The sequence below is a fragment of the Anarhichas minor genome, unplaced genomic scaffold, assembly GCF_050575085.1.
Source record: "Anarhichas minor isolate MPS153535 unplaced genomic scaffold, ASM5057508v1 ptg000041l, whole genome shotgun sequence".
Classification (NCBI taxonomy): Eukaryota; Metazoa; Chordata; class Actinopteri; order Perciformes; family Anarhichadidae; genus Anarhichas; species Anarhichas minor.
The window spans coordinates 3,637,920-3,654,658 of NW_027466487.1; the positions used below are offsets into that span (position 1 = coordinate 3,637,920).

The 16,739-nt window shown below is 44.8% G+C and overlaps 3 protein-coding genes and 1 long non-coding RNA gene across 8 annotated transcripts; 1 reads left to right on the top strand and 3 right to left on the bottom strand.

The window, feature by feature from the left end:
- Positions 1-82: 82 nt before the first annotated feature.
- Positions 83-10,205, bottom strand: rad54b (RAD54 homolog B). The gene is made up of 15 exons (XM_076109638.1): positions 9,902-10,205; positions 9,512-9,707; positions 4,308-4,499; positions 3,891-4,190; positions 3,619-3,781; positions 3,296-3,521; positions 3,117-3,203; positions 2,906-3,026; positions 2,640-2,779; positions 2,251-2,541; positions 1,899-2,062; positions 1,454-1,715; positions 1,230-1,296; positions 928-1,125; positions 83-835 (listed from the first exon to the last, which is right to left on the bottom strand). Exons 1-15 carry the CDS (start codon positions 10,046-10,048, stop codon positions 615-617), a joined length of 2,775 nt encoding a protein of 924 aa, XP_075965753.1. The 5' UTR covers positions 10,049-10,205; the 3' UTR covers positions 83-614.
- On the bottom strand, positions 4,690-7,688 carry LOC142969645 (fibrinogen silencer-binding protein-like). Its single transcript, XM_076109640.1, has 2 exons — positions 7,033-7,688; positions 4,690-6,243 (listed from the first exon to the last, which is right to left on the bottom strand). The coding sequence occupies exons 1-2, from the start codon at positions 7,437-7,439 to the stop codon at positions 5,670-5,672; spliced, it is 981 nt and encodes a 326-aa protein (XP_075965755.1). The 5' UTR covers positions 7,440-7,688; the 3' UTR covers positions 4,690-5,669.
- A 1,140-nt stretch (positions 10,206-11,345) lies between the features above and the next one.
- On the bottom strand, positions 11,346-15,244 carry LOC142969156 (uncharacterized). Of its 5 annotated transcripts, none has more exons than XR_012959092.1 (2): positions 13,567-15,244; positions 11,346-12,189 (listed from the first exon to the last, which is right to left on the bottom strand). It is a non-coding gene; the product is annotated as an uncharacterized LOC142969156 (long non-coding RNA). The 5 variants fall into 5 exon arrangements; XR_012959090.1 differs by having other exon boundaries at positions 11,346-12,796; XR_012959091.1 differs by having other exon boundaries at positions 11,346-12,109; positions 13,532-15,244.
- On the top strand, positions 12,372-14,951 carry rnf41l (ring finger protein 41, like). The gene is made up of 5 exons (XM_076108826.1): positions 12,372-12,577; positions 12,712-12,851; positions 13,585-13,747; positions 13,855-13,975; positions 14,547-14,951. The coding sequence occupies exons 1-5, from the start codon at positions 12,372-12,374 to the stop codon at positions 14,949-14,951; spliced, it is 1,035 nt and encodes a 344-aa protein (XP_075964941.1).
- Positions 15,245-16,739: the final 1,495 nt, after the last annotated feature.

A 16,739-nucleotide genomic window follows, 5' to 3' on the forward strand; every position in this document is an offset into this window, starting at 1 on the left:
TCACTGCGACAAACTAGATCGTTTTTTTATGGATGGTTGTTTACACAAACTCTGCATCCCACCAAGGACTTGGACACCTAAACTAAACTGGTCTCGGAACAATATAAATCCTCTAATTCACACAGTAAATATTACTCTAGATGGATACAGGAGTAACTCCTGCATGCTTTTCTACAGTATAAAGATATACAACATAAACATGTCCAAGCTGCCTCAATCATACATGCATCTAAAATACGCTGCTTTCCAAAGATAGAATTCTTCAGTCAATAAAAAAAAAAAGTTCAAATCATTAAAAGCCAGTTTATTACACATATTCCTTTTGAATTCCATTCATTTAATGAAGTTTTATAGTAAATGTCTTTGAATAAATAAAGAAAACGCAGAGAACAAGACACAGGATCTCACAAACGTCACTTATTGTTGTTGTTGGCACTGTTGAGAGTTTAGCTTTATGTAGCTAGGCTGCTGACAAAGCCCAGAGAGCCTGAACACACACACATAGAAGTAGTACGTGTGTGTGTGTGTGTGTGTGTGTGTGTGTGTGTGTGTGTGTGTGTGTGTGTGTGTGTGTGATTCATCTACATCTAGAGTGTAATCTAGTGTGTGGTTGTTTACGACGCTGTGTGAGAGATGGTGGTCTGGAAGGCGAAGGTGACGTGGTTTCGTGCGTGATCAAGGTAAGGGTCTGAGAAGGTGTGCGTGTCACCAGAGAAATGTCTCCACTGCATCAGCTCGGACATGCTGAGATGCTTCTGCTGAGCCCCTCCGCGGTCACCCTGACGGCCGAGCTGGCACGGCCTATCAGAAACCTGCTCCTCTTCCTCCAAGTCAGCTGAGGACGGAGGAGGACAAAAAAGCGAGTTGAAATACTCAAATAGTCAAATCCTGGTGTCAGTGTGTGAGGCGCGTCGCCCATGTGCTTACGCTGGACTGAGCCGTCCATGCTACAGCTGCAGTTCAGCAGGTCGTGTGTTAGAGAGAGCGTGTCAGTCAGGCTGAAGAGATCTCGCAGCTCACTGGTGGAGAAGCTGGTGTGCTCCGCCCTTTTGCCCAGGTCAACCACCGTCCCAGAGAGCCCTTGTTTGGACACCTGTCTCTGGAAGATTCGCTCCTCAATGGTGCCTGTGAGGAAGTAACGCACACCCAGACGGAAAGAGTCACATCAGACCGGTTCAGGATTTGTTCGATATATTCTCGCTCATTGTGTGCGTTTTGTGTTTTCAGACCTGCAGTGAGGAGACGGTAGATGTGCACTGTCTTCTTCTGTCCATCTCTCCACACTCGAGCCATGGCCTGCACAGAGCACCGAGGGGGAAGGTTGCAGGAGAGAATTACTCAAATGTGCACAGCGCCATCTGGTGGTCATGTCTGTATACAAGTGTGATGAAATCCGAGGGTGATTTTACACCTGTGGGTCAGTTCATTTGGTTCATTTGTCTGCGAGTCTCACCTGAATGTCATTAGCAGGGTTCCAGTCAATATCATACAGCACCAGGTGGGAGGCACCCACCAGATTAAGCCCCACGCCACCCGCTTTGGAGCTCAGCAGAAACAGGAAGTTCTGAGAGTAGGGACTGTTAAAACCATCAACCAGCCGCTGCCTCTGGTTGGTGGGGGTGTGTCCATCCAGTCGGCAGAAGGTGTAGCCCACTTGTACACACAAGTCCTGGAGCAGGTCAAGCGTCTGAGTATAGTTGGACACTACGACCACCCTGCGGGGGGCAACACATGCTTTGTCAGTATATATGCACAAAAATACACGTGCCAATGCGCCCACACACACACACACACACACACACACACACACACACACACACACACACACACACACACACACACACACACACACACACACACACACACACACACACACACACACACACACACACACACACCTGTCTGAAGGGCTGAGTTGTCTGATGGCAGTCAGCAAATCCATCAGAACCAGAAGCTTTCCAGAGTCAGCAGTGTTAAACCCACCAGAAGAGTAGGATTCTGGGAAGAGCTCAACCAAGCCCTCGTATAGAGAGTTCTCCACTGAACCACTGTCTGCTTTTTTCTGCAAAACATAACACAGTACTCAGTTAGGACTGGTAGTAAATCTCTTAAAACACCAACATAAATGCAGACTACCTTGACCACAGCATGAATGCTCAGTCCGAGTTCAATAAACAACAACACAAGGCACTTAAATAAGATCAATATCTAAAGGCTGGACGCAGGTTCCACTCCCCTAAAGATCCTAACCTTGGCAGAGGAGTAGAGCAGACCAGGGTGGTTACAGAGCTTCTTCAGGGCAGTGATGCAGGCCAGGTGTGTGTGAGCTTGCGTGGAGGCCTGAAGGCAGGCTCTGAAGACTCGGTGGCAGAGCAGATGCGCGTACAGCTCTCGCTGCAGAGGGGACGCCTCGCAGAACAACGTCCAGTCGAGACGAGGAGGCAGGTAGCGGTTGATGATCTCCTGTGTCCGTCTCAGGATGAACATGCCGGTCAGGCGAGAGAGCTCTGCCGCCCGCTCTTCTCCCAAAACGCTCTCCTCCTGTTGGCAGAGACAGATTCAAAACCGGGTTTAATGCCAGATGAAGTTGTCGATGTACAAGTTATTACATAGAAAAGAAGCAGGAGAGGTAGCATTACCTCTGAGCAGGAGGGCTGTCTGGAGCGTAGGATTGGCTCCTCGTATACTTTTCTGTACGCAGTGGACGAGCCGAGAATCCCCGGGTTCACAAACTCTATGATAGCATAGAACTCCTGCAGGTCATTCTGTACCGGGGTGCCTTCAAAACACAAAGACAGTTCAGTATGAAACCTGTACAAGACGTTACTGTCGGTCAGAGAGTCCTTAAAGACTTCCCATCTCTTTCTATCAGACGCTTTGCATCTCGGTATTTCAGAATGAGCACCTGTGAGTATGACTCTGCGATTACAGCTCAGGCTGCTGAGGGCCGAGGACGTTTTGATGCTGCTGTTCTTCAATCTGTGGCCCTCATCACAAATCACAAGACCAAACTCCACTTTCTTAACCTGAAAAGAATGAGAAAATGCAAAGAGATGACATATGGGGATTGTTTTTGTAACATGCACACTTGACAGCGAGACAGAAGGTGAGAATACCTGCTCCAGGCAGCGCAGCAGCATTTCATAGCTGATCACAAGAACGCTGTGCAGAGGGGAGACCAGGAAGTGCTCTATCCTGTGGTCCTACACACATGTCAACAAAGAATGTCCATTAATGACTTAATACATTAACATTAATTATGCTGCTTTAGCAGAATTCCCCCTCCTCTCCACACCTGATCCACACTGAAGACGCTGATCCTCTCGCGGCCCAGCCACTTGTTAAACTCTGCAGCCCAGTTGTGCACGAGGCTGCCAGGTGTGACCACAAGGACACGCTTAGTAACTGGTCTCCCACCGTACGGCCCTTGTTTAAGCAGCGTCCAGGACAGCGCCACGCTCTGGAGGGTCTTCCCCAGACCCATCTCGTCAGCCAGGATAGCCCCATAGCGACCCACAGCTCTGAAGCGCACACAGTGAAACACATCGATATGAGTCAGTAGGAATCCTAACAATGGCTGTGATGGCTTTAAAGAGCATGTGACAAGATTACCATTACCTCAAGCCCATGACACACTCGTAGAGAAAGAGAAGGCCGTCTCTCTGGTGCGGTCGCAGATGATTAGTCAGGAACGGGTCAACAACAACATCGACCAGAGGAAGCCCAGACTTGTTGTTAGACCACTGGTGATTGGCAGAGGGACGAGGCATCACCAGTGCACCTGTAACAGATCCAGAGAGCCTGAGTGGAGTGTGCACATAACCAAAAACAAACCAAAAGATGCCAAAAAGGGTCAGAAATATGAGAATTTGTGTTATTAGTCTACATACCTGGAGCCAGTGGGTCATGGCGAGGTCTGCAGGTCTGTTCCTCCTCCGGTTTGGATCCAGGAGGATCAGTTCTCCCCGAAAGCGTTGGGGAGCAGAAACGTTTGGACACCAAGCTACGAGAGGGAGGCGGAGCCGACGCTGTGTGCGGCTCCTCTTTCTCTACCTGGACCTCTTGGAAGCAACGGCCCCGGGCGAAGTCCTCAGCAGATATGAGCCCCATCACCTCCACCTCCTTCCCTCCGATCATCAAGGTCTCTCCCTCGGACAGGGAGGCCAGCTCGGACACCTTGTAGCCACTTCCTAAACAAAACATGCACAAGCATTACCGATGAACTCACAATGAGGATGTATATCGTGTTCACAGCCTTAATACTTTGATACTTCTTCTGAAATTAAATTCTGGTGTCTCCGTCTCACCCTTTCCAATGTCCTTGCCCTCCATATCCTTCAGTGTGGCTGTGCGTCCTCTTGTAACCAGGACTGCGTCGCCCTCCCAGCGCTTGTGTTTCTTCTTGCTGGCTTTACACCACATCACACTGAAGTAACGCACTCCGTCCTGGCTGTGGCCCGAGTCTGAGCCTGCAGTCAACGGAGGGTATCCATCCACTCCTGTAACACAAAAACATACAACATAGTGAAAAACCACCAAAGATATCAAATACGTACCTCACCAGCAGAGGTCAGTGCTGCACCGAGCCAACACAAATACCAGGAACTTAAGAAAAAAGAAAATCCATCTTCCTCAGCTGAGTTCATGAGTGGATGCCTGTTTCACATCTAATACACAAAAAACAGCAAATTAAATTATTGTTTTAATAGAAAAAAAGTTAACATACGGACAAAGTGTAAAAGAAACATACACACGTATACGAACGTTGAAATACAATCAATGTTGTAGTCATATACATTAAATAACAATAACATCGCAAAAACAAAGTCCATATCTGCCAGCAACCAGAGTGAATATCAGACTTTAACACTTTTACACTTCATGTAAATTCAACAACAGGATTTGTAATCATGAGCATCTTGTGATTAAGGCCTTCGACAGTTTGACTTGTGCTTCAACCCCGGGTATCGGAATATCTCTCAGTTCTACACAATAAGAGTGGAACTGTTCGATTGGAGCGCTTCTTCTACATGTCCCACCTACAGTACTTTGATTAAGTGCCCTAGTTTGTTTACCTATGAATACGAAGAAGAAATGCTTTTTTTAGTTTATCACATCGGATTTTTACTGAATTTAATTTAATTTTTTACAAAGAATTAAAAGAGCGCAAATAATCCCCCTGATGTGATCTGGGCAGACTCTCACACTCCAGTATATCATTGCTGGAAGATCATCCACACTATAATAAAATTCCCATAGATGCATATTGGTCGTACATCTAAGCAGGAGAAGCACCATCGTGGTACAAGCCACTCATCACTACAGACATTCCCTTCCAAATAGCTGGACGTTCACATTTACTTAATCTACTTTGGCCAGTCACAGTGTTTGTAATGAGAGCATTTACACGGTCAGTTCTGTCAATAAGAGTAACAACGATACATTTATAACACGGACAGGTATAAACACAGACTGATGGCAACACAAGCGCGCCTTATCCTGCTATATGCAAATAGGCTTTCAGTGTCTGTACGAGGCACTATGTTTCCAAAAGAAATTCAAGTTCTCGAACATGAAACTGATGTGTGATCAGCTTCTCCTCCACACTTTAATGTCCTCAGAGCCTCTCCCCGTCTGACGCTGGACACAGATGTGCGCGTTCGTGCTCTTTATAGAGGAATTGGCAGTCCGTTTCTCAGGCGAGCAGCCTTTAGTTTCTCCACTTTGATCTTGGCTCTCAGCAGTTCCTCCTCCAGGTCCTGTTTCCTCTTCAGCCCCTCCCTCTTCTCCTCCAGGTATATTGCAACCTTCCTGTGATTGGCCACCACCATCTCGTGCTCCTCTTTGGCGAGGTGCAGAGGGCGAAACCTGTCGGGCTCGTGGTGAGGGTAGATGTCGTTGGGGTAGAGGTCGTGGCCTAACGGCAGCGGCGAGGCGGAGAGGGCGATGTTTACGGAGGAGGGGACGGGAGACAGTGATGCTTCAAAATCCTGAATGCTGCCCAAGTCCTCCTGGTCCTCCTCCTCCTCCTCCTCCTCCCGCTCCTGGACACCGTCCAGCCCTGGTTCTGTGTGTGCGGAGAGGATGGGGAGGTCTGGCGGTGGTTTAACATCCTCTTCAGGGTCCAGCTGTACCACCTCATGGGGGATACTTGGGACAGCTGCTGAGTAATCCTGGAGTCCAGCCAGAGAGGAGCTGCTGCCAGGATGTTCGACGGGAGAGTTGTGCTTGCTGTATATTAATCTAAAAATGGAATAAAGGGTAAAAATAAGTGAGACTGGAGCGCTTAAACAATGTTTATTCTGTCTGTTTTCTGTTCATGTGTCTGTGTGCAGACCTCTGTTGGTGAGAACACACACTAAAGTAATCAATCAAAAGGACCGGTGACCAAGAGTAGACGAGAGGAAATTAAATGATTCACCGAAGTAAAAATAAAAAAACTATGCTGTTACAGCCTCACAGATAATATTATTTCCTTGCTGATTTATAGAATTATGAATAGTTAAAATATTTGGGAAAGGGATTCTTAGGTATTTATATTTCTTACACTAAAATGACAAACAATTTTAAGGCTTTGTTGTCTTCTACGTACTCTCCCGAACTAATGAATACAATCTGCCTTGGCCTCATTTTCCTTAATTTCTTTAGCACTAAGAACATGAACCAGGTTCTAAAAATTACTTTGGGGTCCAATTGTTGATCTGTATTACACTATGATTCACCCAAAACTACCTGAACAAACTACTGAAGAGTAGTTTGTCGCCTGTAAAAAAACAAACAGAAGGACAAACTGTATTTTCCTTTTTGGCCTGACGATATGTGTAATCTAATCGGGCTTTGAAGCCTTGAGTTCAGCCCCTCCCTCCCTCCCTCCTCCTCCTCCTCCTCCTCCTCCTCCTCCTCGTCTTCTAACTGTTGAATCAGTATTGTGACTACATACTGTTAATGATGTATGTGCTTGTTAAACTCTCCCCTAACTGTCGCGTGATCCCTTCTGTGTGTCTATGCTCGTAGGTGCATGTCACACTGTACCTGCGAAGTGCCTGGTCCTTTTCATGGATGGGCACGTGGTGAAACAGGTGAGGGATCATCTCCATGATTCTCCTGGTTGGCTCAGAGATGCTCGCTCTGTACTCTGGCTGGGCGTGTCTCCGCTGCATCACTTCCTGCTTGGCCGACTCCTTCAGCCTCTTGTAGAGGGTCCTGAGGCCCTGAGCGGTGCGATGGGGTCGGTCCCCTCCCAAGCCATTGTATTGCTCAGCCACGGTGTCCCAGCACTTGTTCTTGTCCACGATGACCGCGTGCTTGTTGGTGTGCTCCTCCAGGATGCGGATGTGAGGACGGACCAGCTTCAACAGGTCCAGCTTCTCAGAGAGGGTGAAGTTGGAGGAGCGAGCTTTACCCACCATACTAGACAGGAACACAGAGCTGGATGCCATCTTATAGCATAGCGGACTCACACAGATCGAGTCAGGCCTATGGCTGTTCAGCAGCCACACTCAATACTGAGGCTCCTCACTCTTCCCACCTGTCTTCTTTTTGTCCCTGCTGCTGGCTTCTCTTGGTCCACGGTGATGAAGCCAACACCGGTCTTACTCCCATACATTTCCCATGTTCCTTCTATTCTTCTTCTAAATCAAACATAAACTATGTCTAACATGTGCATGGATTCATACACCACTCCTTGGTTCTCCCTCAGCCACGTTGCACAACAAAAACAGGCTCTGCTGCACACAATAAGAATCAGGCTTAACTAGGCCAGCCTCGTTTAGGCCCCCGCCTACCGCGGAGTGCTTTGGATGAATTCCTCCCAGCTTAGGCTGACGTAGCTAAGCCGCTTAAGCCCAGCCCGACCTACTTACAGCTCGGTCTCTCTAAACCCCAAACCAAGCACAGCACAGAGCCACACACTGCCTCTATATCATAACACAGAGATGGCAGCAGCGGCACTGTGCTCTACACAAACGGGGAAAACAGTTTTTAAACAATGTGTAATAGGTTATTAGGGTCAGGGGTCTATTTTCCTGGAGTGAAGTGACGCTTTGATATAGCGCTGGCTTAACTAACCGAGTGGGGGGAGGGGTTTGTGAGCGCGCTGCGCGTGCCCGCGAAGGCAGGGGCAGTTTATACCTTTTGTGCATAAAATAAACCAGACATGCGGGTCCACGCGACGACACGCGTGTTCGGGGCGCGTGTGGAAACCGAACCAGGCAAACGCAGAGTGAGCCGCGTGTGTTTCGGGTGTAAAAACAGCGGCACTAGTTGCTCTCGAGAAGAGGAGCGCGAGCGGTGGCACACTGATCCTGAGCACAGTCCTAATGTGCCGCGGCACTACCTCGCTCATTTGCATAATGCTGGACCTGCTGTCACTCAGCCTCAGCCCGCCTGGTTTAACGTCCATCGCCGGTGTGTCGTATTATTTGCCACAGAGACTGGACAGTCGGCTGCTGCAGAGCAAGAGAGCGCGCAATTATTAAGGCGGCGTCACGCGGTTTATTATGGTTTAAATAAATAAATAAAAAAAGAGACACGAGGGACATTAAACTGAAGCACAACCGCTGAATTATGAAATTGCTTGATCATAATTGTGTTGTCAAATCAAGTACAAAGCATGGATTCTGTATTGTTGTTATAAATGTAGGTGATGTGTTAACAATGGATTTCTGAATGAAAACAAACGGAGTGAACTCGTGGGCAGGGGTTTTGTGTTTAAGCTTTCAGTGATTGTGCAGATCCTGCCTCTAAAAAAAAGGCTTCTGAACCAAAAACCAAGAAGTCTAGCTGCATGTGCACATTTTTTACATTGTTGTCCATCAGTGGACTGAATAAACTAGTGCACATGCAGACCATTTGTGAAGCCAACTGTCATATCTCTGAATCTGTTACTCAACATGGAATGCAGTGATTTGCAGCCTTCCAGACAGACTGTTTATAAAGTCTTTATTATAGCGGACTATGTCCGATAACGCGTGTAATAATGAAGTAGGTACTACAAGGTGCATTTAAGTACATCAAGTACTATATTGGGGTCCTGATCAATAGGTCTAAATCAAAGTTATTACTATATCCTCGACCAACTGCATCATGAATTTAATATATCAGCAAAAAACTGAGCAAACATGCATTATAAGCATCATGTCAACACTGCTAGAACTATTATAATATGACTTTTTTTATAGAATGAAGACTTATAAATATCACAGAGAAAAGAGTGTGAGTCAAATGTTTTAATTAACTTGTGTTATATTATATATATTGGGGTATATTTTGAGCATTTTAAGTACACATTCATTTTGAACAACCTAAAAGCAGTAATAAAACATGTATGAATAAATATATACACCGAAATAGAAGATATGAACAAACTTTTGTTTGGTCCCAACATCACGAAATCAAAACTAATGTTTTTTGTATCCTGTAACTGAATCAAAGTGGTTTTGTTGCACAATCTCCACATAACTATTCTTGCCCATACCAGGTACCGTCCCAGCTAAACACGTTTGCGTCTTACCTGCAGGTCTGTTGTTTTCCGTGTGCTCTTCTGAGCCGTTGTCGGGATGTTCTGACTCAGCCTCATTTTCCTTACTCTCCGCTGCACTGAGAACACGAGCCAGAGCCCTCGACAAGGCTGGAGCAGGCTGGGCAGCTTTGGGCTGAACATCACACACTGTTTTACTCTGAGCTGGTGCTGCTAGACTCCTCTGGACCTGCAAGATGAGAAGAAGAGAAAAGACGAGTCACAACCTGAGGAGGTTTGAAACAACGCTGGACAACGATGAAGGGAACCAAAAGAGTACCGAGGGACCCTAGTGTAGGTACACCAACACAGGTGTTTTCAGTTAAGACTAACTGAAAACACCTGTGTGGGTGTTCAGAGCCTTAAATGTTGTGAATAATTGACCTTTTCCAGTGCATTGCCTAAACCAAGTTTAGGGGTAAGGGGCTTGGATTCAGCCACGAGACAGGAAGTAGATGCTCCAGGGGGCACAAAGCGGGGCTTCTTCACAGCATTACCCAAGAGCTGGCTCGGAGCTCCTGAGCGGCGCATTTTGCAACTGGCAACCCTCAATGATCTATACCCTGAAGACAGAAATACATAAATAAACACAATCAATAATATTGGAAACTTCCAAAGCGAATGTGTGAGCGAGGTGGGTTTCACTGTCTTTGTGGTTCATCCCCACATAACTCAGTCTTCTTTAGTAGTTCAGTGTTGTGACTCAACCACTACTTGTGTATATATTTAGACCAGCTTAGACACCAGACAATACAGACCGTATAATACTTAATACTATTTCATGACTAATTGTTTAAAGCTTTGATAGACGATAAATAAATCATATTTCATGATAATATACAATAAATGTCTTAGCTGCATCCTCCCGAACACAGCCTCCCCACATTCATGAAGTGACTTTGTTAGGTAAGGTTATATGAAGACACCATGTGATGGACACGTAACGTTAAGTGAACATGTTATCAACATATTCAGTACATGTTTTGTCGCTGTTAAGACAAGGAAATGACAGTTACACGTTCATCTCTAGCGGTTAGCTACATTAACTTGTTGCATCAGTGTTTCATGTTAGCACGCTAGCTAACTCGCTAGCGTCAACACACCGCTGACACGGTGGTGTAACGTTACATGTCATGTTTGATAACGTGTCATACATACCTGGGTGAACTAAAAGCTTGATAAGAACATTTAAGGTCACAACATGTCACTGAAATCTGCCCAAAAAAAATAATTCGTGTTGTATTTTGTTCCTTTAACTCTCGATTTTGTTCGGGTTCTCCCGCTGAATGATTTGAAGAACGTGATTGGTTGAAACCCGGCAGTGGGCGTGGTCAGAACGAGTAGGGTGCGCTTGATTTTAACACCATAGTAGTTTACCTTTCACATCCCCACTGAACTCCCGCACCCCGTCAATCCCTGAGCTGTTAATCGAGCACACCTAGTACCCTACTGTGGTGACCTCACTTTAATACTTTAATAATATGAGGACAATAAAATCGTGAAACATTTAGACGTTGGTGAGGTTTTACATATGATTATTAGATGTGATACTTTTGATCATATTAATTTATATATATATAATTATTTTTTTTCAATGAACAGTGTTGGTGAAAGTACACTTACTCAATTACATGTGCTAAAGTACAGAGTAAACACAGGTGTTGTTAAAAATAATAATTATGGAGACATTCTGTTTATTGTGTGAGCCAGCATGCACAATACCAGAGCCCTGGGCCAACTATAAGGAACAGGGCCATAATTAATATTATTAATTACACCTGTGTTTACTCTGCAACGACATGTAAAAATGGGTGCTGTGAAAAAAACCTTATTATGAGAAACTTATACTTTATTTTAGTATTTGAATGGATGCTTACACATTTTCTCCATTACATTTATTTGACATATATCAAAAAATAACGAGCATTCAAAACAGTATTAAACAATGTATTTTATCAGTTTTACACTATGGTGCAAGATACTTTAACTTTTGATACACAAAATATATATATTTTTAAAGTATCTCTCTCACACACTCATATACACACACAGACACACACAAGGACACACGTGCTCTTTCATTTATTTACTGCTGTCGCGTCTGAATACTTCTTTCACAACTGAGTTCATTGAAGTTCATAGAAAATAACAGGACTGGGATGAGTCCAGTTGTTTAGATTGCTCTTTGATTTCTGTGGTCTGACAGTATAGTGTCATCTGACATTCTGTAATCCAATCAGGGAGAGAGAGAGAGTGTAATCCATGTTAATCCCACATCCAGAGAGCGAGAGAGAAACCTAGGATAGGATGGGTCATTAACAGAGACAGAAACAGTTGAAGGACAGCGGTAATCTCTGAAGGCACCACAATCTTTAGCTTTATCGCTGAGGCAGTGAGGAAAACACACTACTGCAGAATGCATCTGTTTTTTTGGGGTGTGTCTCGGGGTTCTCCTGTAATTCTGTCTCTTTGATCTGATCTCGTCTGACAGCTGCCTGCATGTGAACCTGAACCGCGGTTGTCTGGGATACCTCTCCATGGAGACGCACTCCCAAGGGTAGGGGAGGGCTTTCAGGGAAAGGAGACCCTCACCTTGATGGGGCAACAAGTCAAGAGAGAGCATGAGGAAGGAAAGACCACAGTAGTAGTTCAGAGGTAAGATGGAAGGTCACCTGTGGAGGAACAAGTGAAGTGGACATCAACAGAAAGGAAGAAGAAGAAACAGGTGGATGAAGTTATTTTGTCAGGTAGGAGGGAGCATTATTGTTAAAGACAACAATACAAAAAAGAAGAAACAAATGAGACAACACTATGTGGTTCTCATGTTTGTATAATCTGTCTGTGTGGTTGTAGGATGGGCTATGATCTGGAGCGGTTTGTGGGCTATGTGAATGAGGGTCTTCTGTGCTGTGTGTGTCGAGACGTGTTGCAGCGGCCCCTCCAGGCACCCTGCGAACATGCCTACTGCAGCGCCTGCATCAGCAGCTGGCTGGTCCATCACCACTCCTGTCCTGAGGACAGACTTCCACTGGACGTGGGCAGTCTCAAACCACTGTACAGGTCTGTCTCTGCATGTGTCTTTTATGATCTCTTCATTTATTCTAAAGTTTTCACAACTATCCAGTGGGGTCACACATGTCTACTGTTCTCTGTGCCCAACCCTCATGTCTCTGATGCTGTTTTTTAAATGACAGGTACATGCGTAATGACCTGAACCGCCTGCAGATACTTTGTGTGAATGCGGGGCAGGGTTGTGAGGTGGTCTGCTCCCTGGAGAGCCTGCACACACACGAGGATGAGTGTGAGTTTGCCTTCATCTCCTGCTCTAACACAGGTATGAAACAGAGCTCACGCGATGTGTCATTTGTCATGTTTATCAGTAGTGTTTGTACGGTAATTAAATGGTTATCATTGTGGATGTGTGGTATATAAAGGTAACGTGACACCTGTGGGTGCAACAGGTGGCTCATAGTGCACCTATGGGACTTATTCAGCTCCCACAGACCTCACAAAGAGTGCATTCAGGGTCAACTTTCCATCACTCTTTAATGAGCAATTTAAACGTGTGTATGTATATACAAGCGTGTGCTCTTGTGCTCACAATGTGTCTGTGACCTGTCATTGGCAGGTGGAGAGTACGTATGTTACCATTGTGGTAGGTATAGTTACAGGGTGTGTGCATGCAGTGTGGCTTTTTGCAGTGTTAAGTGCTACAGGCACATCAGCAACATAGTTTTACACAACATTTAACCTGATATGTCTATGACTGCTGTGATCTGTGAGAAGTTTTTGAACTTGATTTAAAGATGAGAGTGCAGTTTACAATTTGGGATGGTCTAAATGTTCAGGGACGGGAAAAATGTGTGTATAAGTAACTTAGTGACTGCACTTCTACTTGAGAAATGTTACCGTTTCAACTCATGTGTGTACTACTGTGGCTTTGTTATTTAAAGCTATTTCTGCAAACCAAATTTACTTTAGTAAAATGTTTCTTTTAAAGATAGATACACTTACATATTGAGTACAAGGTTGCTTCATGTGAGGCCTACCCTTCTGTGTCCCATCAGGTTGTTCTCTGCAGGTGGAGAGGCGGGGTTTGGTGGCTCACCTGTCGGAATGTAACTTCCGCAGCAGGGAGTGTCACAATGGCTGTGGCCACACCCTCCTCTCCATTGACCAATCACAGCATAACTGTGTAGCAGAGCTGCGCACAGAAGTGGAGATGCTCAGGTGTGTGGTTGTGAAAATGTCATCTCTCTCTTCAATCCTGATCAAAATGGATGATTGCTCTAGTTTACATTAGTTCGTAACTTTGTCTCACTGAATATTTACGGCAGGGCAGAGATGCTGTGCAAGGTGGAGGAGGTGAGACGAGAGATGGAGTCTCGGTTGGACTCTCAGAGGAGACACATGGTGCAGAAAGAGTCGCAGCTGAAGAATGACGTGGAGGAGCTCAAGGTGACCAGTCAGTCCTTCTGATGTATTTAACGCCTCCATTTTTAAAGTGACAACCACAGGGCTGAAGTAAAAGACACTTAGTAGTGAGTACAGTAATATATAAATACATCTTTTGTAATACATTTAAATAACACATACATGTGCTTTCTTTCTTGACTCCATCTATTGGCAAGGTACTTCTTTGCAGAACTTGATTTAGCATATAAAACATAAGATAACCTCATTATGTATGAGGACAAATAACTGTAGTTGTTAGCTTTAGTACGTAATGTAAAAAAATACATTAGAAACAAAAACGTTCATCATATCACATAATCTTCATTGGCAGTTTTCTGGGAAATGTTACTATATATATATATATATATATATTACACATACTTTTATAGACTTTAATCATTTAAAACATTAAAGTGGAATTATCTACACTGTCTGTCTCAAACTGTTTTCAATCGTACTTATATTTCGGTCCATTTTTCTAAAGAGGAACTACTTTTAGGACCTAACATCAGTCAGACAGTTGCCGTGAACCGTGTTGATGCATGTTCAGTGATCCCGTGTCCTCTCCGTGCAGGGTCAGCTGTCCTGTGTGATGTGTGACATGCGAGCCTTGTTAGGAGCAGAGCGCCTGAGAAGACAGGAGCTGGCAGAGGCGGAGCTGGAGAAGAGGGAACTGTTGGAGCTCCTCAGAGACATGCAGCCAACCAGGAGTCTGCATCCGGTTGAGCAGCCAACCAGGGACCAGCACCAGGGAGCCCTGCAAACATCTGGGCGGGAGCTGCACTCGGAGCAAACAAGACACAAGCAGAGGGAGGCGTCTTTACACGCCTCCAGTCTGTCACTGCATTCAGCTCAGGCTATAAATATATCTGGTCCACCTCCGTCACCTCAGCTGGGAGACGGGACGCGCAAGGGCGGGACCAGGAGCCTGACTCTGGACTGCATCAAGAGGAAGAGTCGGGAGGTGACGGTCATCTGAGTAGACTGGACCAGTGAGAGATTAGGATTAAATCTTTATTTTTGGATTGAGTTTTAGATTTATTTTTAATCAAATCAGTGTGTAAATTAGGTGTTGAATGAGAGAAAAACAGTCTGCTTTGGAATGAACCATATGTTTTGTTTGAAATGTCTTTTTGTGTAATTTTACAAACTAAAAGAGTCTTTTGACTGTCGGCTTATGTAAAAGTCAATAGACAATAATTAATTTTGTAGACTCACCACAGATCTGATCTGCACAAACAAATCATTGATAATGTCTTTTGGATTTTTTATCCCTCATTAAAGTGGAATTATCTACACTGTCTGTCTCAAACTGTTTTCAATCGTACTTATATTTCGGTCCATTTTTCTAAAGAGGAACTACTTTTAGGACCTAACATCAGTCAGACAGTTGCCGTGAACCGTGTTGATGCATGTTCAGTGATCCCGTGTCCTCTCCGTGCAGGGTCAGCTGTCCTGTGTGATGTGTGACATGCGAGCCTTGTTAGGAGCAGAGCGCCTGAGAAGACAGGAGCTGGCAGAGGCGGAGCTGGAGAAGAGGGAACTGTTGGAGCTCCTCAGAGACATGCAGCCAACCAGGAGTCTGCATCCGGTTGAGCAGCCAACCAGGGACCAGCACCAGGGAGCCCTGCAAACATCTGGGCGGGAGCTGCACTCGGAGCAAACAAGACACAAGCAGAGGGAGGCGTCTTTACACGCCTCCAGTCTGTCACTGCATTCAGCTCAGGCTATAAATATATCTGGTCCACCTCCGTCACCTCAGCTGGGAGACGGGACGCGCAAGGGCGGGACCAGGAGCCTGACTCTGGACTGCATCAAGAGGAAGAGTCGGGAGGTGACGGTCATCTGAGTAGACTGGACCAGTGAGAGATTAGGATTAAATCTTTATTTTTGGATTGAGTTTTAGATTTATTTTTAATCAAATCAGTGTGTAAATTAGGTGTTGAATGAGAGAAAAACAGTCTGCTTTGGAATGAACCATATGTTTTGTTTGAAATGTCTTTTTGTGTAATTTTACAAACTAAAAGAGTCTTTTGACTGTCGGCTTATGTAAAAGTCAATAGACAATAATTAATTTTGTAGACTCACCACAGATCTGATCTGCACAAACAAATCATTGATAATGTCTTTTGGATTTTTTATCCCTCAGGTTTTAATTAAATAAGTTACTTTAAGTAATTTTCTTGATCAAATTATTTCTAGATTCCTCAATTATCCATCTGATGCAGTGTTTTCTGTTAGAAAAGTTAAATGGTTCCTGAAAAAAACTTTGTTAAACAAGAACTTCTAAATGTATTTTAACTTAACCTAAAATGTTGACAATCATTCTTCACTAACTATGTGTAATCTTTGATAAGTTTGTCAGTCTCATGTATGAAAAACAAAGCATACAAATCAAAATCTTGGACGCCAGGTAGCATAGCTTTTATGTTATACTGTATCGTACCGTTTGGATGTGAGTCTCCACCGTGACTGGAGGACTGCATGCAGCACCAACAATATAACCTGACATTAGTGTGGGTACCAGGAAGTGTTGCAGTTGGCAAAGGCATGTATTTTGGGGCCCTTTCTGTCTCACAAATACTACCTTTCTTACAACTTTCAGTCCTTAAACACAAGGAACTATTCCTGAAGATTGTTTTAAAATGGCCACCTCAGGCTGTACTGTAGTCTTTTCACACTAAATTCTTGTCATGCGCCCAAAGAACCTTCAGCGTGGTGTAATTTTGTCCTTTTAGTGATGTTCAGTGGAACATTTGTTCAAGTG